The sequence below is a fragment of the Polypterus senegalus genome, chromosome 5 (assembly GCF_016835505.1).
Source record: "Polypterus senegalus isolate Bchr_013 chromosome 5, ASM1683550v1, whole genome shotgun sequence".
Lineage (NCBI taxonomy): Eukaryota > Metazoa > Chordata > Cladistia > Polypteriformes > Polypteridae > Polypterus > Polypterus senegalus.
In genome coordinates, this window is record NC_053158.1 from 196,507,289 (window position 1) to 196,531,881 (window position 24,593).

General features: G+C 42.8%; 1 protein-coding gene across 1 annotated transcript in view; it reads right to left on the minus strand.

The window, feature by feature from the left end:
* Nucleotides 1-24,593, minus strand: part of myo3a (myosin IIIA) — a 390,102-nt gene that overhangs the window by 281,006 nt on the left and 84,503 nt on the right. Inside the window, exon 5 of the mRNA XM_039753913.1 lies at nt 2,162-2,238. Coding sequence (XP_039609847.1) covers nt 2,162-2,238 — 77 coding nt within the window. The remainder of the gene's footprint in view (nt 1-2,161; nt 2,239-24,593) is intronic.

A 24,593-nucleotide genomic window follows, 5' to 3' on the forward strand; every position in this document is an offset into this window, starting at 1 on the left:
AACACCTGCACAGGATCGGTACATCCGAATATCACACCTGCGTGACAGGTACAGGATGGCCACAACAACTGCCCGAGTCACACCAGGAACACACAATCCCTCCATCAGTGCTCAGACTGTCCGCAATAGGCTGAGAGAGGCTGGACTGAGGGCTTGTAGGCCTGTTGTAAGGCAGGTCCTTACCAGACAACACCAGCAACAACGCCGCCTATGGGCACAAACCCACTTTCACTGGACCAGACAGGAGTGGCAAAAAGTGCTCTTCACTGATGAGTCACGGTTTTGTCTCACCAGGGGTAATGGACGGATTCGTGTTTATCGTCGAAGGAATTGAGCACGTCTGGGACCTGTTGGATCGCAGGGTGAGGGCTAGGGCCATTCCCCCCAGAAATGTCCAGGAACTTGCAGGTGCCTTGGTGGAAGAGTGGGGTAACATCTCACAGCAAGAACTGACAAATCTGGCCCAGTCCATGAGGAGGAGATGCACTGCAGTACTTCAAGCAGCTGGTGGCCACACCACATACTGACTGGTACTTTTAATTTTGAGCCTCCTTTCATTCAGGGACACATTGTGAAACATTTTTAGTTTATGTCTTATGGTGTTGACTCTTTTAGTGTTCATACAAATATTTACACATTAAGTTTACTGAAAGTAAAAACAGTTGAAAGTCAGAGGACGTTTCTTTTTTTGCTGAGTATATGTCTATGTTTTCCGTAGCCTGGTACTCTCTCGACCATTGGCACTGGTTTCGCTCCTTGCTATTTTCGCTATACTGCGACGGGGGTTTCCTAAGCCTTTGTTATACTGAATTCCTTTCTCACCGTTTTCTGTTCCTATTCTTACACCGTATGCTACGGTGGGCTTCGGCTAATATAGTATTAATACAGTAAATAACCCATGAGGCCTTAAAATTCCAAATTGTTGCTCTTCGATTCACTTTATTGATTTGTTTTGATTCATTTGATTCATTCAGATTTTAGTATGTATGAGAAATCCAGTGGGAACGTCCCCTCTGATCGCATCAGAAATATAAAAATAAATAATTTGGATATTAATTTGATGTTTATGATATATATTTGATATTTGACAGGTAAATATCGAATTAGTGTAATTTATTTAATGTTATGAAGATATTTTATATGTTTTACACCAGCGGTTCCCTAACTGCAGTGGCACGCGGAGCCTTTTCAGGTGGTACGCATCACAGTCCCTGACATTTAATTTATCTGTGCAAAACCCTTTATGACAAGCCTGTTGTGAGCAAAAACCAATTAAATTGTTTAAATACAATAATACGTGGATTCCCAAATTTAGTGTGGTGTGAAATTTCATCATCTGAATAAATAAAACCTATTATTCGAATCAGTATTTAGTTCATACTAAACGCTACCATAATTCCGTTTCGCAGAAGTCAACTTCTACTTCTTAATAACTGTTTGAGCTTTTGGTCACTAGATGAAAGCACAATGCCGACACTATTTAGTCTTCGGTAACTCTGCCTCTCAGAAACCGCTCGCGTTTGTTGTTATACGTGCTCTGCCGCTGTATCGCATCATAGTCACTAGATCTAAGCACAAAGCCGATACCATTTCATCTTCGGTAACTGCGTCACATACAGGCCGAAGGCAGGATTTAGTTTCGGGGTGGAATTTATCAATTTATGTACATGCACAAATTTTTTCATTAATTTTATGCATAATTTCTTCCAATTCTTTAACAAGGTGCGGGTGGTACGCAACGCAACTCACTTAACCTCAGGTTGTACTTGACGTACAAAAGTTTAGGAGCCCCTGTTTTACACTATGGTCTGTAAATCCAGCATGCATACTGTAGGGCAAAAATTGTGCTTTGCTGGGGCAGATTTTAACACTTTTGACAAGAGCGATGTTGTGTGTTACAGTAAATCAGATTATTAAAATCATCTCTTTGTACATTTTAAATGTCTTTTCACTTTGACGTCCTCCGACACATTTCCACCATGCTATGCTATTCATTTATTTTTCTAAATTGTTGCTCATTGTATTATAACCATTAATGTATCCTTGTGATCTCCAAACACCCAGTGCTCCTCTGATCAACATGTCTCAGTACCACCTGTTAAATTATTACTCTTCACTGAGATTAAAAGAAACCCGTATGGTTATTATTATTCCATCTTACCTCTGGTGCCATCCAGAATGGGGTTCCCACGGATGTATTTCTGCGTAGGCGTGTGTTTGTAAGTTGAGCAGAGACACCTAAAGAAAGGTGGACACATAAAACAAAACAGCAATGTAGATGATCAGAGTTTGTGGAAATGTGAAGTGCTGTCACTTCAAAGACTTGGCATGGAGTTAACAGTAAACACGACAATGAAAAGAACCAAATGGCTGTCCATTATACAGTTATGTTGATAATCCCTGGAAAATGCACTAAAACAGACTGTAAACTTCTAAAAAAAAGTATTTTATATCAGTCCACATGCAGGATAAAGTGCTGCAAATTCAGCAGCTAATAAAGGGACAGTTATACAGTAATGCTATAAAAACCTTCAGTAAATGGCCAAAGGAACTCATCCATTAGACTACTTTTACATCTGCTCATTCTAGTTCAGATAGCAGGCAAGTGGGATGTTCTGGAGAGAACACAGAAGCCGGCCCTGGAAAGGAGGGCAGGAAACACACACACACAATAATAAGCATTTCAATTTAAAGCTAATTAACGTCAAGAGGTTTGTCTTGCGGATGTGGAGGAACAGCAGAATGCCTGGAGAAAAGCCCACACAGACAGAGAAAAAAGTGTGTAAGTTCCACATACGGTATACAGTGACCTGAATTTTGTATGCATCTTTATTTGGAAGATAAAATATTTTCTGAAGTAGGGCACATTTTGGCTGCTGCAGCTTAAAACAAATTGAAGTTCAACACTTTAGGTATACAGAAAAAAATGAGATATTTTACAAGCATGTCAGCCCATCCATATATATATATATATATATATAGGTTTTCACTTCTTCTTTCCACTACTCCGGTCAAGCTTCGTCCTCCTCCTCCCAACTCTGGCTCCTTTTATAAGGCACCAGGAAGTGCTCCAGGTGCTTAATGACTCATTTCTGACAGCACTTCCAGGTGTGGTGGAATAACTTCCCATAAGGGCTCAGCAGCTCCTGCTGCAACACCCCCTGGTGGCGCCTGTGGATCCCAGCAGGACTGCATCAAACTCCAACTCCCATGAAGCCCTGCTGGAGTCTGAGGCACTGCTGCAACCCATGGGGGTTGCCATCTAGCATCCCGGGGAAGGTAATGGATCTCCATCCATTATTCAACCCGCTATATCCTAACTACAGGGTCACGGGGGTCTTCTGGAGCCAATCCCAGTTAACACAGGGTGCAAGGCAGAAAACAAACCCCGGGCAGAACGCCAGCCTAGCTCAGGTGTATATTCATTTATTCTTATTTATCTATCTAACTATTAATGTATATATTACTATTTTTTTATGGGTTTTATTGATTTTATTAAAATCAGATAACATTCCATACAAATAAGTTGAGTTTTACAAGACTTGGTTTGAAGCAAATCAACCCCTACCCATGAAAAAGAGTGCTAGACCAGCAGAGGAAAACTTTAAGGTAGTAAAAATAAGTAAATAGATAAATTAATAAATAAATAAAACAAAAACAGGTGAGAGAATTTGTTTCCTCAATTAAAATGCTTATTCTAAAATGTTATTGATCAGTTCCTGCCAGTTTTTGAAAAGGTCTGTACAAATCCTCTAAATGCAAACACAGGCTGCAAGGCAGAAAACAAACCCCGGGTAGGGCGCCAGCCCACCGCAGGGCACGCACACACTAGGGACAATTTAGAATCGCCAATGCACCTAACCTGCATGTCTTTGGACTGTGAGAGGAAACCCACGCAGACACGGGGAGAACATGGAAACTCCACGCAGGGAGGACACGGGAAGCGAACCTGGGTCTCTTAACTGCAAGGCAGCAGCGCTACCCACTACGCCACTGTGCCACTATATATATAGTTATTTTCTTCATAAGTCAATGTAACTTTTTTCTGTGAAAAATAATGCAATCGTCAAGGTAAAGTGACACATTGCATTACAAATGTCTACTGAATCCAGTTAGTAAATTATTTAATTGTCTAGTTATACAAGAGGTACAAATAACCGTCATTGTGTTTCTCATGTGGAGGTTCTGGAACCTCACAGTGTCTGAAGTGCTCGGTTCTGTCAGAGGCCTAAAACTGTCCGGACTGCAGCTGGATACTTCTCAGCAGGCCAGGGAGGATGGCACATGGTGGTCATTCAGAAACTGTAGGATGCTTTGTGCCACTTCTGGTTGAGTATTGCCTACTTGGATTATGTGACCAGGGAACCTCTGAAAGAAGGATATCACCTTTAGCCTATGACAACTCTGCAATGCATTGATGGCTGTTCAAGATAATGTCAATGTATATGAGACAAGAACTGGAATGGATCTCAATTACACTCCACGACAAAACAATTGGTGGTGGGCCCATACAATGCTTCAAAATGCATGCCTACAGGAAAATGTCATTGCTGTGCCTCCATACATGGATCCATCCATCATAGTGCAGTAAATTGAACCGGGACTCATCTGAAAACACAATACATTGCCAGTCATCCTGCCATGAGCAGCATTCTTGGCACCAGTGCAGTTGCAAATGCCTGTGGTTGAGGTTCAAGAGTATCTGAAGCAATGAGGGGAAAGTGGAAAGGCATTGAAGAATGCGTGAGGACACCAGAGAAATGTAAGAGAGCCACACCTGTCAGGCTAGGGTCTGTGCTGTGGCTATTCATTTATGCGTTGGGGCTTTCCAGACCCCTCACTTTGGTGGGCCTGACTCTCCTTTACCCACTGACACCATACTTTCATTGCTGTATTCATATTCTGCTCGAACATGAGTGCTGATGTTCTGGAAGGATAATCCCTTCCACATTCCCACAATTTTTCCTCACTCAAAGTCTGAGAGCTGGACATACGGCTGTCGTCCTCTTTACTGGGACATAATTGGTCCCTAAGATTACGCAAACTGCCAGTGAGGTTCCCTTTGCAGGTGCCATTTATACCCACTGTGAGAAAGTCCAGATGGCAGATGTGTTGAGCTTGTAATCATTTTCAAACTCTACCATGACCCAGCCATCCTGCAAGTTTCTGAACCAATATGATGCATTTTTTTCCCCAGGGTTGCAGCTTTAATAACTCCCAGTATATTCTGTAAAAATGTTAACTTCAATATTTCCCCTTTCCTTGATAAGCAGGAAATTAAACCACATACTGTAGTACACTGCTTGTATGTTGATATGGATCTTGTGGTCTGTGATATCTTCAAACTCCACGGTATAATTGTTTTCATGTAGTGCACAGTAATTATCAAATAAGCTTAATGGCCTCCACAGGGAAGCAAAATCAGATGGCAGTACAAATGCAAAAGAATAGAAAGCTGCAACAGATTAGAACATGGATTATGCATCATAATATATATATATATATATATATATATATATATATATATATATATATATATATATATATATATATATATATATATATATATAAAAGATATAGCGTGATATTACCAACCCCACCTAGGCCAAATGCGGGGCTTAGAGGGGCAAAACTGAGACGTAGCCCTTGACGGGCCCATCTCAGGCCACTAAGCAGGAGCTCTGCCTTGGTGATCTAATAACCAAATAATAATAATTTTTTGTGATCACTTAAATTGTGTTAAATGAATGTGAACCAATACAAAGTACTGTAATGCCAACCAACACTGAACCATAAAGAAATATCAAGATAAAGAACAGGAGCCCCATGGTCCCGTTGTCTAAACCTTATCAATGTCAGTCAGTCATTCTCCAACCCGCTATATCCTAACTACAGTGTCAAGGGGGTCTGCTGGAGCCAATCCCAGCCAGCAAAGGGTGCAAGGCAGGAACAAATCCTGCGCAGGGCGCCAGCCCACCGCAGGTCACACACACACACACACACACACTAGGGACAATTTAGAATCGCCAATGCACCTAACCTGCATGTCTTTGGACTGTGAGAGGAAACCCACGCAGACACGGGGAGAACATGCAAATTCCATGCAGGGAGGACCCAGGAAGTGAACCTGGGTCTCCTAACTGCGAGGCAGCAGCGCTACCCACTGTGCCACCGTACCACTCTACCTTAGCAATGTGTGCCCAAAAATTGCCTCACATAGTAAATAAAGTAATCAGATCAGAGCAACGCTGAAGGTCAGAAATGCAACTTCATGGAACAAAGAAGGCAAAACACAAAGTGCTACGTGGAGAGTGGGTCATGGCTCCCTAACCAGGCAACTGCAAAAAAGTGGTACAGAAGACTTCAATTTTTGAAATGTAGAAGATGGACCTACCATTGATTCATGCTACAGTTACAGTGGATTGAGTAAGTGTTCGGACCTCTTCAATTTCTGCACTCTTTATTCTGTTGTAAATTTAATTTAAAATGGATACATTTGCCACAGATGCATTTATCGGTCTGCTCAACAAAGCTTATTCTCACCTGGACAAAGCAGCACTGTGAGGATCATGTTTTTTGATTTCTCCAGTGCCTTCAATGCCATCCAGCTATCACTGTTAAGGAGTAAAATCAGAGACGTGCTGGTGGATGACCCTGTGATGTCCTGGTCAATGGACTATCAGTCAGGGCAGACCGCAGTTTGTGACTCTCAAGGACTGTGTGAGCAATACTGGAGCACCACAAGGAGCAGACCTGTCTGCTTTACTCTTCACTCTGTACACCTCAGACTAGACATATACATGTAACAGCAGGTCAGGTCACCTGCAGAAATTCTCTGATGATTCTGCACTTATGGGGTCTATTGATAAGGGAGACGAGACAGAGGAAAGGACACAATAGGTTGTTTTAATTGGTAATGGTTATGGATAGTATTAATTAGAATGGATTATGTTAAAGAAATGGTTTAATCATTTCAAAAGACACATGTGTATCTGTGGATAGAAGGTCCTACAATTCACTGATGACATTCAAGACCATATCTATCCATCTTTTATATAATGCCCTTTCTATATATCTATCTATCTTCTATATCATGCCTTTAACATTTATCTATCTATCTATCTATCTATCTATCTATCTATCTATCTATCTATCTATCTATCTATCTATCTATCTATCTATCTATCTATCTATCTTATTTGTAGGCATCTTCTGTATTCAATGGTTGCAGATTTTTCATGTAATTAAAATCATCTTGCAAAGTGACTTAGTTAAGAGTCTGGGAACTTAGACTGCAGTGCCCTTAAATCTGGCTCTGAAAAGTTTAGAAACCATTGGCATTTATCAGATTAAAGGGCAGTCTCTCACCTTTAAAATTATGCCAGTCTTGAGTTTGAAGAACATTTACACAAACAATACTCAGAATCACACATGATGTACTTTTAAATAGCTGAAAAGTTGTTTTAAGAATATAAAATGTTAAAACTGTATCAGAATAAGTCACTCTGGTAAAATATACTTTTTTCCAAATCAAATAAATAGAAAAATATTTAAGGTGACACTTTGATGGGGTATATTGGTAACAGTCAAAGCACATGGACGACATTATCTAAAGCAAGATCTAATTCATTAGTTATACAATATTATAATTGCATGTTAAGGTAATTATTACTTTCTAAGATGGCCTGGTATGCGTGAATATGACTTGTGATGGATTGATGTCCAATCCAGAATTGGTTCCTGACCTGTCCTCACTCTATACTGTATGTTCTCCGCAGCCACAAATGGATTAAGTGTATCCAGAAAGTTCAGAATGAAATGGCAGCCCTTTAGCTATCTGCCTTTGAGCAACAACACAGCACTGCTTGAGTACATTTAGACCAGTGAGTCTCCCACTGTCTTGAGGGAACATAATAAGCCTCCTCACAGACAAATACAGAGTGGTCTTCGAAGAAAAGCATGTCAATAGTGCTGCACACAACCTCAGACTTGGGCAAAGATTCGCCTTTCAGCATGACAATGACCTGAAGCATACAACCAAGACAACTCTACGGTGACCTCTGGAGAAGCCTCTGACTGTCCTTGAGTGTCCCAGCCAAAGTCCTGATCAAGTCTCCATCAAACATCTGTAGGAAGGTCTGAAGATGCCAGTTTACAGACACTTCCCATCCAATCTAATGGAACCTGAGAGGATCCACCAGGAAGTATGGGATGAACTTGCCAAATCTAGGTGTGCAGAGCTGATCAAGACTTACTCAGGAAGACCGAAAGCTATAATTGCAGTCAGAGAGGTTTCTACAAGGTACTGAACTATGGGTCTGAATTCTTTCATAAATGAGAGGCTTCAGTTTTTGATTTTTAATAAATGTGTACACATATCTGAAACTGGCATGGACTTGTGATGTGGAGAGACACTGAATACATGGGCATATGTGTGATTAGATGTACAAGGTGTGGCGAGTCGCTGGGGCTATGACCCGGCCAGGACGCCAGGAGGGACCGGAAAGTGGCACATATGTCTTCCAGGGTTAGGGTTAGGGTTAGGGGGCAACCACCCTGGAACAGAGGAGGACCACAGGAGAGGAACAAGGAGGCTTACGCCTATTTTAACCTGTGGCCACCACCAGGGGGCGCCCCGAGTCTTAGGAGGCCTGGGATGGATTTACTTCCGCCACACCTGGGAAGATGGAGGAGAATCCCTACAGGGTCGCCCGGAGTGCTTCCGAGTGCTCTTCCGCCACACCAGGAAGTGACGTCAGAGGGAGCACCTGGAACACATCCGGGGGAGAATTAAAGGGCCTGCCTTCCTACAGTCGGAGAGCTAGAGTCGGGAGTGGGAGCAGGACAAGGCTCCCACGGAGAAAGAAGAAAGGTGGTCCAAGGGACAGAGATGAGAGAGGCCTGGTATCAAGATGATTGGGGCAAGAAGGCTCAGTGGACTGTGCGGGACTGAGTTGTGTTAGTGATGGAGGAACAAATAAAAGAACTTTTTATAAAGATGCGGTGTTTGTCTGATGGTGTCTGGGCATGTTTCACAATGGCGCCCGAACAGGGACCTTCTGCCTATTACAAGGCAGAGGACCCCAAAAATAAATATTTTGTGAGCTGCCCGGCACCTCAGACGACCGCACACACTCGCCGCATGGATGCGGCCCACACACGCACCGTGGACGGATTGCAGATCACCCAGGGGCCACGAGAGGTTCGCAAGAGCTTCATATCCCACCCGTTGGGGGACAGAAACAGCAGCCAAGGCAGGAGAGCGGCGGACTCCCCAGTGGTCACTGCTCCCATAAGAAACGGGGACGGCACAGCCATGAAAAAGGTCGGCAGGCGATGTGATGCACCCAAAGATGGGATCCAGGAGGTAATTCCCACGCCCGGTGACAGTCGGCCCGAGAGGCTTGGGCGTGCCGAGCCCGGCGTCTGTGTTTCAGGTGGGGCCTGCCTGGGTCCGCGTCGCCGGCATGGCTGTGTCGATCCGCACAAGGAGGCTGGGGCAGCGACGCTGGAAGGAAGGGAGGATCCGCTGCATCTCGAGAGGCAGTGGCAGAGGTGCTGCAGCCGGTCTCCTCGACCCCTCTGGAGAAGGGAGAAGGTGAAGGCGGACCTGAAGTCCCTCCCCGTGACAGGCAAGGCATTGTAAGGCGTGTCTTGTGTGCCCGCCGATAATTGGAGAGAGGTGGGACCTAGGAACGTCCATCTCGAGCAAGGGGAAGGCAGAGGACAACCTGGAAGAGAGCTCCACAGGGCGAAGCCGGCAAGAGTGACCGATTTACCGGTAAGTCACGCGTCGGCTAACGCCCTGTTTGTGTCTGTGGCTCGGCGTGCTGCGGAGGATTCCCTTCGGGGCGCCGATTCACTATTACAGGTAGTACACGACCTCCGAGACGGCTTAGTCGAGCTGAAGAGGACGGCAATACTGCCACGTCAGGGGGCGGAGCAACGCGACGCTGGAATCATTGGCTTGTCCCACGTGGCGACGCAGGTGAGTGAGACTTGCGCTGTAAATAAAAAAGGACAAGCGAGCGACTGTTTCCCGTTATCATGCAGTTCCGGAGAACAAGTAGCCACGACTCCGACAGTGGAGGTGACGAGAAGGGCTGATCCCTTGGGAGGGGTGGTGCCTAGACGCCGGCTGATGAGTGCCATGGGTCCTAGTGCACCACAGCCGGTGCCAGCATCAGCTGTAGGTCGATCCACATGGATGCAGATGGCAAGGGGTCACTTCTTTTCCTGTGGGGAGGCTCAAACCGTCAGGGCATCCCAGAAAAAAGGGGGAAACCCGAGGAATGAAATCGGGGCTTCCCACAAGGTGAGTCATGAGCCTGTGAGCTCTGTTATGGATACGGGCCAGCCTCTGCGCGTGCAGAGGGAAGCCTCAGAGACAGTGGAGGAGACAAAAGAGTGAGCGGACCCATCGGTTACTGTCGGACCGGCACGGAACCCGCGGAGGGGGTGCCGAAAAGGCAAGTTGCGGGGTGCCGGTCGGTGGGGGGAACGCTGCCACTTTGCAGTGCGAAGGGGCGTCAGGAGGTGAAGTCCAGGCAGCGCTTCTGCACCTCTCTCTGTTTTTAATTACAGGACTGGACTCCGGACATGCACTAGGCCCTGCTCCATTGGGAACCTGCCCTCGCTGGACGGGCCACTTCAACAGAGGACTCTTCACTGGCGATGGGGCGCGACCACAGCTGGCGGAGGCTACTGAGGGGCGAGTGGCTCAACCCAAAGGGGCACAAAAACCTTGGAGGTGGTGCAAAAAAGACAAGTCTCAGGGTGACAGTAAGAGGGAGGAGCACGACCTGTGCGAGGCACGAGAGGACACCAAGTAGTGGTGTCTAGGCCACCTCTCTGCCCCCGTTTCTGTGAGTGTTGCAGGACCGGACCCTGGACGAGCGGTGGGACCCGCTTCGGGGATGAGCTGGGACGAGTTGCTCCGACCGACGTGTCTTCGCTGGTGGTGGGGCAGTGTGGCGAGTCGCTGGGGCTACGACCCAGCCAGGACGCCTGGAGGGACCGGAAAGTGGCACATATGTCCTCTAGGCCACGAGGGGGCAACCGTCCTGGAACAGAGGAGGACCACAGGAAAGGAACAAGGAGGCTTACGCCTATTTTAACCTGTGGCCACCGCCAGAGGGCGCCCCGAGTCTTAGGAGGCCCGGGATGGATTTACTTCCGCCACACCTGGGAATATGGAGGAGAATCCCTCCAGGGTCGCCCGGAGTGCTTCCAAGTGTTCTTCTGCCACACCAGGAAGTGACGTCAGAGGGAGCACCTGGAGCACATCCGGGGGAGAATTAAAGAGCCCGCCTTCCTACAGTCGGAGAGCTAGAGTCGGGAGTGGGAGCAGGACAAGGCTCCCACGGAGAAAGAGGAAAGGTGGTCCAAGGGACAGAGTGAGAGAGGCCTAGTATCAAGGTGATTGGGGCAAGAAGGCCCAGTGGACTGTGTGGGACTGAGTTGTGTTAGTGATGGAGGAACAAATAAAAGAACTTTTTATAAAGATGCAGTGTCTGTCTGATGGTGTCCGGGCATGTCTCACAAAGGGAAGAAAAAGCGAGGGAGCCCAAAGCGAAGGTGGATGGATAAAGTAAAAGAAGGTCTGAAGGAGAAGGGTTTGACTGGGGAGAAGGTGCAGGACCATGGTGTTGAGAGAAGGTGGATCAAGAACATGGACCCTCCATAGAAGTGGGAAAAGATGATGAAGAATAAGAAGTAGAACAGACAAAGACATAGATGAAGAAAAAGATGATGAAGAAGAAAACATTGAAAAAGACAAAGAAGAAGATGATGAAGAAGAAAACAAAGAAGAAGACAAAGATGAAGAAGAAGTAGAACAAGACAAAGGCAAAGAGAAATCAAAATGAAGAAGAGAAGACAAAGACAAAGAAAAAGATGAAGAAGAAGATGTTGAAAAAGAAAACAATGAAGAAGACAAAGAAGGAGATGATGATGAAGAAGAAGCAGAAGTAGAACCAAACAAATACAAAGAAGAAAAATGAAGAAGAAGACAAAGAAGAATAAGACAAAGACAAACAAGAAGATTTAGAAGAAAACGAAGAAGATGAAGAAGAAAACAAATACAAAGAAGAAGATAAAGTGAAGAAGACAAAGAAGAAGAAGAAGAAGAAGAAAAGCACACCTTTATGAAAGCATGTTTTACTTTGTCATTATGGATTACAGAGTGTAGATTGATGGGCAAAAATGTCAAATGTATCCATTTAAAAATTAAAACTACAGCATAATAAAGTGGGCAGAAAGTGAAGGGGTTTGAATACTTTCAGAAAGCACAGTATTCTGGAGACTGCACTGGATCCACACTGTAATCTTCATTAAGACGCTCTATCTCCATTAAAACGACACTAAGGTGATGAAGTGTAATAAGTTGGTCACTAGATACTGTGATTAAAGCACAGGCCTGATTCTAATGGAGGACTTGCACACGTCTCTCGGCCCTCCAGGCAGTCATTGTATTACATATCCCACGTCCTCTCATAATTCGTTCACTTGCATTAACATCAACACATGTCACCTGAGGCTCTTGTGTGGTTTTGTATGCTTGTTCTGATAATTTTATATTTTTGTTCAAGCAATAAGCATTCACTTTAAATTCCCAGAAATCCTATTCGCTCTTGGTTTGCTGGCTCACATTTCTCAGGATGTGGACTTTTTTGTTCACAGCGTGACTTAACCGGATAATTTGTCGGTAAATTCTTGGAATAGTCTGCATGAGACAGAGGATGAATTCTCATAAAGAGAAAGAACAATGAGTGATAACAGACACCAGACTCGGTAACTGGGCTGGGGAGTTTTAGGAACAATAGAAGAAACATGTTTATATTTTGAAATATTTGAAGATTATTTAAATTTTCTAAGATGTTTTTTTCTAGATACCTGCTGCTAAAAAAGATCAAGTTTTTCTGTTTATTTAGTGAGTTTGCAAATGAATGCATAAAAGTCCTGCACTCATTTTTAGAATAAAATGGCTGATTAGGATGGGGGTTTGCTTCCCAATGTGAACAAAAAAAAAAAGAATTCTGTCATGCAACATAATCAAATTTCAAAGGTCTGTTTCTGCTCAAATGAACCCACAGGCATCCATAATTTGTAAGACACAAAGTGTACCTGTAATTACTCATGTAAAGAATAACAGGACAAAATACCACATTTTGTTTAAATACTGAACATAATGTACTTTTTAAACCAGATTGTTTAATGGAATCTTGGAAAGTGAGGGGCTGCCTGAGGAGTGGAGAAGAGGTTTACTGGTGCTGATATTTAAGAATAAGGAGGATAGGCAAAAATGTAGTAACTACAGGGGAATAAAATTGATGAGACACAGCATGAAGTTATGGGAAAGAGTAGTGGAAGCTCAGTTAAGAAGGGAGGTGATGATTAGTGAGCAGCAGTATGGTTTCATGGCAAGAAAGAGCACCACAGATGTGATGTTTGCTCTGAGGATGTCGATGGAGAATTTTAGAGAAGGCCAGAAAGAGTTGCACTGCGTCTTTATGGACCTGGAGAAAGCATATGACAGGGTGAGGAGAGAGGAGCTGTGGTATTATATGAGGAAGTTGGGAGTGGTAGAGAAGTACGTAAGAGTTATAAGGGATATGTATAAGGGAAGTGTGACCGTGGTGAGGTCTATGGTAGGAGTGACGGAGGTGAGATTACATCAGGGATCGGCTCTGAGCCCTTTTCTTTTTGCAATGGTGATGGACAGGCTGACAGATGAGATTAGACAGGAGTCCCCATGGACTATGATGTTTGCTGATGACATTGTGATCTTTAGCAGGAGTAGGGAGCAGGTTGACGAGACCCTGGTGTGGTGGAGATCTGTCCTAGAGAGGAGAGGAATGAAGGTCAGTAGGACCACCAAGACAGAATACATGGGTGTGAATGAGAGGGAGGTCAGTGGAATAGTGAGGATGATGCCGGGAGTAGAGTTGGCAAAGGTGGATGAGTTTAAATACTTGGCATCAACAGTACAGAGTAATGGGGATTGTAGAAGAATAGTGAAAAAGAAAGTGCAGGCAGGCAGGCTGGGTGAGACCAGCTATGTTATATGGGCAGGAGACGGTGGGACTATTACGACTATTATTATATGGGACATTATGAAGTGCAAAATATGACAGCTTTACAATTTTACAAATTTTCTGCTGATGACTTCCATAATGGATGAATGTGGGAAATCTCTACTTGTTAAACTTAGCTGGTGTCATCAGTGCCCTAACGCTTAATAAGTAATATAAAGACATGGCGATGTTACGCAGTGGCAAACATTTGACTATTCCAAGTTTTTTGAAGCATAATGTACTCAATACATTTGACTTCAATAGATATTAAAAGAAGCTACTAAATTCACAATGTAAAACATTGTTGTAGAATTTTAAATATTCAGTAGCACCGTTAACAAAATTTACAAGTTACACGTTTTGTTTTTATTAGCATTTTCCCTACTGTCCCAATTTTTTTTGGAATTGGGGGTTATGTTTAAACCCAGTGCTCATACTCCAGTCTAGCCATTAAGATCATTTATGAAATTAACAATCTTGTCAAGTATAAGATGAAGAGTTTCAGTGACCTAGAATAGAGGACTTGCTAATACTTCACAGTGCATTGTGGGTAAGATAAGGTTGCCATGGAAATCAGAAGGAAAGACCTCATCAACCAGGGGAACTGTGGATGAAATCGACTCCTCGACTGTGACACTTGTACATTGATTTAAGAAGACAAGCAGCTTTGAGGAAATGGAATTAAAATGTTCATCTTAGACAAGAGCGTTGTGAGTTTTGAGAAGAGCAGCTCTTCAAAAGTTATGCAGGGAGGGACACTACAACAGTACTTGCATTTTATTTTCAAGATATCTGGAAATATATTTTAAGATATCTTTAAAATGACATGAACTTATTTCAGGATATCAGAATAGCATTTACGGATATCCATCCATCCATTATCCAACCCACTATGGAATGGGCTTGTATCAGAATCCTTCAAGTACCATGACGTCCTATTGGCTGTAGGGGTGGGACAGAAAATCTATAAATTTGCTTGCTTTACCCCATCCTTCCATTATCCAACCCACTATATCCTAACTACAGGTTCACGGGAGTCTGCTGGAGCCAATCCCAGCCAACACAGAGCACAAGGCAGGAAACAAACCCCGGGCAGGATGCCACCCCACCGCAGGGCACACACACACACCAGGGACAATTTAGAATCGCCAATGAACCTAACCTGCATTGATATCTAGAATTAAATGTACGATGTCTCAAATGCGTATCCGGATATCTCACAATACCTTCTTGTCTATTTTCGAATATCTGAAATGCATTTAGAGATCTCACAAAATAACTTGCTGTTCATTTAGAGCTATCTCAAATACATTTCAAGGTATCATAAAAAAAAGAGGATCTCTTTTTTAAAACCTGGCAGGATCTAATTAATATTTCAGAATAAGCATTTATATTGGGGAGAAAGTCTCCTTTCTCTCTATACCATGGATGTCGAACTCTGGTCCTGGAGGGCCTCAGTGGCTGCAGGTTTTTATTCTAACCATCTTCTTAATTAGTGACCAGTTTTTGCTCCTAATTAACTTCTTTTGCCTTAATTTTAATTAACTTGACTCAGGCCCCTTAGTTGTTTCTTTGTCATTAATTAGCAGCCAAATAATAGTGAGACACAAAATGAGCCGCCACCTGTGCCCACCACACAATATCTTCGTCTTCTTCTTTCAGCTGCTCCCGTTAGGGATTACCACAGCAGATCATCTTTTTCCATCCATCTTGTTCTGTCACACCCATCACCTTTCTTGTCCTCTCTCACCACATCCATAAACCTTCTCTTAGGCCTTCCTCTACTCCTCTTCCCTGGCAGCTCTAACCTTATTAGCATCCTTCTCCCAATATACCCATAATCTCTCCTCTGCACATGTCCAAACCAACGCAATCTCGCCTCTCTGACTTTGTCTCCCAACCGTCCAACTTGAGCTGACCCTCTAATGTACACCACACAATATCTGAAAATAAAGAAAGTTGACAGTCTCAGTAAGGTTGATCTCTCAGGTCACCAAAACAGTTTGACGGTGTTCTTAGAAAAAAACAGAAAAATCAACAGTTTTGGAAATGTCTGATATGGCAGAATGAGAGCAGCGACACGCCATGGAAATAAATAACGGGTTTAATTAACAGCAAGAATAATCTTCTCAATTAAGAGATTGGTTGGAATGAAATTGGTTGGAGTTTGAAATCCCAATTAAGCTGGTCATCTGTTGGCTCGTTTCATGTCTCATTTCTGTTTGGCTGTCATTTAATGAAGAAAAGAATCAATTCAGAGGACTGAATCCTTAAAAATAGGGATATTAAAATGAATGTAAAAGGAGTTAATTAGCAGTGAAAACTGATCACTGATTAGAAAAAGGCTTAGCATGAAAACCTGCAGCCACTGCCACCCGGAGTTTCACACCCCTGCTCTATATCCATCCACCCATTATCCAACCCACTATATCCTAACTACAGGGTCACGGGGGTCTTCTGGAGCCAATCCCTACCAGCACAGGGCAGGAAACAAACAAAGACATCTCAGAATAACTGCATCTGCATTTCAATATATCTCAGATGACCCGGGTTAACTTCCTTTCGTCCTCCCTGCGTGGAGTTTGCATGTTCTCCCCGTGTCTGCGTGGGTTTCCTCCGGGCGCTCCGGTTTCCTCCCACAATCCAAAGACATGCAGGTTAGGTGGATTGGCGATTCTAAATTGGCCCTAGTGTGTGCTTGGTGTGTGGGTGTGTATGTGTGTGTCCTGCGGTGGGTTGGCGCCCTGCCCAGGATTGGTTCCTGCCTTGCGCCCTGTGTTGGCTGGGATTGGCTCCAGCAGACCCCCGTGACCCTGTATTCGGATTCAGCGGGTTAGAAAATGGATGGATGGATGGATGAATTTTCAGATATCTTAAATTGACCTTGCATGCATTTTAAGATATCTCAAATACATTTCAAGATATCTCCTGGCACTTCCTGTTTAATATAAGATATCTTCAAAGGAGTAGGAAGTGATTTTGAGATATCTTGAAATGTGTTTCAGATATCTGAAAATGTACAGGAAGCTGTTTCGAGATACTGGAAATGTATTTCAGATATTTTACATTGTATTGCTGATATCTGAACATTCTAATGAGATATCTTGAAATAATTTCATGTTTTTTTAAAGATATCTTAAAATGGATTTGAGATATCTTGAAATACAATTTGGGATATCTTGAAGGTACATTTTATGAGACCCATTTTCAGATATCATGAAATGAATTTGAGATATCCATCCATTCATTATCCAACCTGCTATATCCTAACTACAGGGTAACAGGGGTCCACTGGAGCCAATCCCAAGCAACACAGGGTGCAAGGCAGGAAACAAACCCCAGGCAGGGCGCCAGCCCACCGCAGGGCACACACACGGGATCGCCAATGCACCTAACCTGCATGTCTTTGGACTGTGGGAGGAGACAGGAGTACCAGGAGGAAACCCACGCAGACATGGGAAGAACATGCAAACTCCACACAGGGAGGACGAAAGGAAGTGAACCCGGGTCTCCTTACTGCAAGGCAACAATGCTACCCACTGCGCCACAGTGCCGCCCTAATTTGAGATATCTAAAAAGGTATTTTAGGTATTTCAAAAATACATTTGTATGTCTTTATTTGTAACAAAACATATGTAATATTAGTATTTCATTAGACAGAAGCATTTATGGTTACCCCACCAGGACTAAGTCAAGATAGTGAATTTTAGGGTTGGGGGAAATTCCTCAAACAAGTGTGGTAAGTGATTCTCTGCATGACTCTCTCAATCAATCCCCAAAGGACTGCCTATCTGGCAAACTTCAGCTGAACAAATGGTTTTGGGGTCAGGTGTGATGGTATTCTGTGCCCCATTGGTCTGAAGTATGGCTGTTTGGAATGGGCTTGTATCAGAAGCCTTCAAGTACCATGATGCCCTATTGGCTGTAGGGGTGGGACAGAAAATCTATAAATTTGCTTGCTTTACCCCATCCTTCTCTTTCTCTCTTACCAAACTGATGAAAGACCATCTCACATCATGAACTGAAAAGGACAACACAATGAAGAGCACAGCTCAGCAGCCATATTGAGACAGGCATGCGGCCTGTTCTGAAGAAAGCTGACCACAAAACGATGCCTTAACTAGAGACATTTTCAGGAACTAACAAGCCTGTGTGCTGCCTGAAACTATATATCAACATTTATCAGGTTGTATGGTTGCTAGTGTGCATTTGTACTTTGTAAATTGTTATTATTTTATGAATATAATCAATAATACATTATTTAAATTATAACTTAACTCCTGCTTGTCTTTTACTACACCTAATTGCCTGAGGTTATAAATGTAGAAGGTAAGGTTATATACTACAATGTGTTATAAACAGTTGTAAGTCTGTAAGATTTGAGGCATTCTGACAAAGGCTACATATTAATAATACAAAAAGGGGAAAGTAGAGTAAAATATCACTCTACCAAGACAAAATAGCTGCTAACGACGGCAAAACGGTATCCCTTTTACTTTTCCTCCCGCCTCTAATACACAAGCAAGGTGAGTACATCAGCAAACTGAAACCTCTGAAGAAAGACAAAGACGCTTAGCCTCTAATTACAGAAGGTAGGCGAACACATCGGCAAAATGGTATCCCTTTTACTTTTCCTTGTGCCGCTAATGCACAAGCAAGGTGTGCACTTCGACATAACAAAACCTCCTAGGAGAGGATGCCCAGAGTAGTTCCTTTCAATTACCTGACATCTCTACATTTCAATTTATTTTTTGACGATTTCATTAGTTTCTAGGACCCTGGGCTTTTAACAGCACATGGGCTTACACAGCTAGTCTTTAATAAGACTGTAAATTAGTTCAAGATTTCTCAACAGCATTTTTCAGATATATGAAATACAATTGAATTTTTCTCAAATACACTTCCAGATATCTCAAAGCGGCTTCCTGTGCATGTTCAGATATTTGAAGCACATTTCAAGAAATCTCAAAATTGCTTCTTGCTCATTTTGCAATTTCTCAAATAGAGTGGTAGCACTGCTGCCTCGCAGTTAGGAGACCCGGGTTCACTTCCCGGGTCCTCCCTGTGTGGAGTTTGCATGTTCTCCCCGTGTCTGTGTGGGTTTCCTCCCACAGTCCAAAGACATGCAGGTTAGGTGCACTGGCGATCCTAAATTGTCCCTGGTGTGTGCTTGGTGTGTGGGTGCCTGTTTGTGTGTGTGCCCTGTGGTGGGCTGGCGCCCTGCTCAAGGTTTTTCTCCTGCCTTGCGCCCTATGTTGACTGGAATTGGCTCCAGCAGACCCCCGTGACCCTGTAGTTAGGATATAGCAGGTTGGATAATGGATGAATGGATAATTTTGAGATTCCTTGAAATGTGTTTGAGATATCTCAGAATGTATTGCACATACCTTAAAATGTAAAGGAACTCATTTTAAGATATTCCAAAATGAGTTTCAGAGATCTTAAAAAGTTAATTACATATTACGATATCTGACAGTCATTTGTGAGATATCTCTAAATACTAATTTTGCTGCTCATAAGCACAGCTATCTGGAGATATGTGAAAATTCTGTTTTGAGAAATCTTGAAATGCATTTGAGATATCTCAAAATTTATTGCAGATATCTTAAATCTTTTTATATAATAGGCTACTGTGGCTGTCCGTTTGTCTGTTCAGGATTTTTAGTCACCTGTAGCTCGCAAACCGTTGGACCTATTGACCTGAAATTTGGTACACAGTATACTATGTCACGTCTACTATCCACTTTCGGGGTGATGATTGACCTCCAAGGTTATTAATCTTTTTATTTTTATGTTATTTTATTGTGGAATCAACTATTGGCAGCGGCCAGAAGGGCGGCCGTCCGCCGTTCTCATCCCTACCACCTTCACCGTCACTTCCCCTACCTCTTCATATCTTAAATCATTCTTGAGGCAGATTGAACACTTAAGTGCCAGCTTAAGTGAAAAATGAAATAAAACGTACTAAGTAATTGTAACACAAACACTGACTTAATTAGTTTTAATGCGAAAAGATGCTAACGAAAGAAGAGAAGAAGCGGGCCGCTAGGGTGGAGACAAGAAGAACTGCTCAGGAAGCAGCAAGCAAATCAACCTCTGAGCAAATGAATTCTAAACGTACAGAGAAAGAAAGAGAATGAAAACTATAAGTTAATTTCACTGCGTTATCGCAGTGCGCCGTTACTGGTGTAAGATAAAAAGCAAACTGCGTTGAAATCTGTAAATGTTAATTCATATTGCCACACAAGGCACCAGGCAGCGTCCCTTGTCACAGTGCCAGGCAAGACCCCTTGGTGGAGTGCCCGACAAGTCTCTTTGTTCGTCATTATCTACTAGCAGCTTCTTTTGGTCGAGGATGTCCTAATGTATTAAATGCGCATCTTTCTGACTCAAACCTTGACCTCTCTAAACCTTGTCCCATTCTACATCAGATTTTTTTTATTACTAGATCAATTTGCTAAATTGTCTTCTTGCCCCAAGCACATGCCAGCTGCCTTTCCAGCCAGCTATATTCACTCATATTGTCAACTGAGCTAACAACGTTGGTGCCCTTCTGATCCGAGATCAAATTACTTTGCGCTTATGTTTCAGCATGACTGGTTCTCGCTAATCTCCTGCCATGTCAGATATGCCTTTTGTTATATTAGTATTTATGGTTTTATCAATACATTTGTAATTTGAATTCATCAATGAAAGATTTTACCATTCTTTCAAGACTTGAAAAGAAGACCATTTCAAACCTTTAAAGGCCCCTAAAGACAAATCTGTGAGGTCGGAATCTGATGTTCTCATTTAAGGTGGAGGTTTAACTGCTGGATACAGTCATATGAAACAGTTTGGGAACCCCTCTTAATTCTTTGGATTTGTGTTTATCATTGGCTGAGCTTTCAAAGTAGCAACTTCCTTTTAATATACGACATGCCTTATGGAAACAGTAGGATTTCAGCAGTGGTATTAGGTTTATTGGATTAACAGAAAATATGCAATATGCATCATAACAAAATTAGACAGGTGCATAAATTTGGGCACCTCAACAGAGATATGACATCAATACTTAGTTGAGCCTCATTTTGCTAATCTAACATCCTCTAGATGTCTTTAATAGCCTTTGACGAGTGTGGATTCTGGATGGAGGTATTTTTGACCATTCTTCCATACAAAATCTCTCCAGTTCAGTTAAATTTGATGGCTGCCAGCATGGACAGCCTGCTTCAAATCATCCCATAGATTTTCGATAATATTCAAGTCAGGAGACTGTGACGGCCATTGCAGAACATTGTACTTCTTTCTCTGCATGAATGCCTTTGTAGATTTCGAACTGTGTTTTGGGTCATTGTCTTGTTGGAAAATCCAACCCCTGCGTAACTTCAACTTTGTGACTGATGCTTGAACATTATCCTGAAGAATTTGTTGATATTGGGTTGAATTCATCCGACCCTCGACTTTAACAAGGGATTCAGTCCCTGAACTGTCCACACAGCCCCACAGCATGATGGAACCTCCACCAAATTTGACAGTAGGTAGCAGGTGTTTTTCTTGGAATGCGGTGTTCTTCTTCCACCATGCAAAGCGCTTTTTGTTATGACCAAATAACTCAATTTTTGTCTCATCAGTCCAAAGCACTTTGTTCCAAAATGAATCTGGCTTGTCTAAATGAGCATTTGCATACAACAAGCGACTCTGTTTGTGGCGTGAGTGCAGAAAGGGCTTCTTTCTCATCACCCTGCCACACAGATGTTCTTTGTGCAAATTGAGCTGAATTGTAGACCGATGTACAGATACACCATCTGCAGTGAGATGTTCTTGCAGGTCTTTGGAGGTGATCTGTGGGTTGTCTGTATCCATTCTCACAATCCTGCATATGCCGCTCCTGTATTTTTCTTGGCCTGCCAGACCTGCTGGGTTTAACAGCAACTGTGCCTGTGGCCTTCCATTTCCTGATTCCATTCCTTACAGTTGAAACTGACAGTTTAAACCTCTGAGATAGCTTTTTGTAGCCTTCCCTAAACCATGAGACTGAACAATCTTTGTTTTCAGATCTTTTGAGAGTTGCTTTGAGGATCCCATGCTGTCTGTCACTCTTCAGAGGAGAGTCAAAGGGAATGAAGCAAAACTTGCAATTGACCACCTTAAATACCTTTTACCACTCATGATTGGACACACCTGTCTATGAAGTTCAAGACTTCAAGAGCTCATCCAACCAATTTGGTGTTGCAAGTAATCAGTATTGAGCAGTGACAGGCATTCAAATCAGCAAAATGACAAGGGGACCCACATTTTTGCACGGCCAGTTTTTCACATTTGATTTAATTTCATACTGCATCACTAAAAATCTTTGTTCGGAAAACACCCCAGTACTCAGATGTTCCTAGGAAATGAAAGACATACCACTGTTATCTTTTTTGTTGATGCAGGTTCCCCAACTTTTTCATATGACTGTACATATTAAATTTGTTCTTTCATATTTTTCTGTGGATTTATCTAGATCTGTATATCCAAGGCTTGCTGATAGTCAAAATAGTCATTTCTGAGCATAACGTGCCTTCAGAAAGTATTCAGACCACTCTTTGTCATGTTGCAGCCTTACGGCAAAATCATCTACATTCCATGATTTCAAGCAACGCTCAATACCCCAGAATTAATTTTTGCAAGTTTATTTATTGAAACTAATAAACTGAAATATCATATTGATGCACACATTCAGATCCTTTGCTCTGACACTTTAAATTTGGCTCAGGTGCATCCTATTCCATTGATCATTGTCGAGATGTTTCTACACCTTGTCTGCACTGCAAAAAATGAGTATGCAAAAATTAGGCCAAAAACTTTAAATGGGAGTTGTTTTGCAGAAGAATCTGCCAATGGGGTAAGCAAACTTTACCTGACAAGATTTCTTAAAGTAAGCAAAATAATCGTACAGGAAATACAAATTTTTTGATGAGTCAATAAGTCTTAAAATAAAGAAGACAAGATTTAATTTCATGATATGAATACTTTTCACTTGCTTAGATTTCATTCTATTTTTTTTTTTTTTGCAGTGTGGAGTCCATTTGTGGTCAATTCAATTAACTGGACTGATTAGGAGAGGCACACACCTGCCTGTAGAAGGTCCACAAGTGGGCAAAAACCAAGCCATGAGATCCAAAGAACTGCCTGCAGAACTTACAGACAGGATTGTTTCAAGTCAAAGATCCGGGAAAGACTACAAAAAATGTCTGCAGCATTAAAGCTTCCCAAGAGCACAGTGGCCTCCATAATTCTTAAATGGAATACGTTTGGAACAAGCATGGCTCTTCCTAGTGTTGGGCCTTGGTAAGAGACATGAGCAAGAAACTGATGGTCACACTGGCTGAACTCCAAAGAAACTAAGCTGAGATGGGTGAAACCTCCAGAAGCATAAGCACCTCTGCAACACTCCACTAATCTGGGCCTTATGGCAGAGACGTCACTTGAGAGTCCACAGAACATTTGTAAAAAGGCACCTAAAAGACTCTCCACAACTCACTTACTCAGAATATGGAACCAAAGTAGGAAATATTTTAAGATAGAGAAGCTTTTATCTTTGGCATCTCTGCACAAGAACCACCTTTTTTCACCCTCTAAAACATTAGACTATTCACAGTCCTGGAGGGCCGCAGTGGCTGCAGGTTTTTGTTCTAACCTGGCTGCTTAATTAGAAAGCAATTCTTGCCAATAATTTCATTTCATGGCTTGTTAATGCGTTAACTCTGTTACAGTGCATCCGGAAAGTATTCACAGTGCATCACTTTTTCCACATTTTGTTATGTTACAGCCTTATTCTAAAATTGATTAAATTCATTTTTTCCTCAGAATTCTACACACAACACCCCATGATGACAACGTGAAAAAAGTTTACTTGAGATTTTTGCAAATTTATTAAAAATAAAAAAACTGAGAAATCACATGTACATAAGTATTCACAGCCTTTGCCATGAAGCTCCAAATTGAGCTCAGGTGCATCCTGTTTCCCCTGATCATCCTTGAGATGTTTCTGCAGCTTCATTGGAGTCCACCTGTGGTAAATTCAGTTGATGTGACATGATTTGGAAAGGCACACACCTGTCTATAGGAGGTCCCACAGTTCACAGTTCATGTCAGAGCACAAACCAAGTCAAAGGAATTGTCTATAGACCTCCAGGACAGGATTGTCTCGAGGCACAAATCTAGGGAAGGTTACAGAAAAAGTTCTGTTGCTTTGAAGGTCCCAATGAGCACAGTGGCCTCCATCATCCGTAAGTGGAAGAAGTTTGAAACCACCAGGACTCTTCCTAGAGCTGGTCGGCCATCTAAACTGAGCGATCAGGGGAGAAGGGCCTTAGTCAGGGAGGTGACCAAGAACCCAATGGTCACTCTGTCAGAGCTCCAGAGGTCCTCTGTGGAGAGAGGAGAACCTTCCAGAAGGACAACCATCTCTGCAGCAATCCACCAATCAGGCCTGTATGGTAGAGTGGCCAGACGGAAGCCACTCCTTAGTAAAAGGCACATGGCAGGACTGTC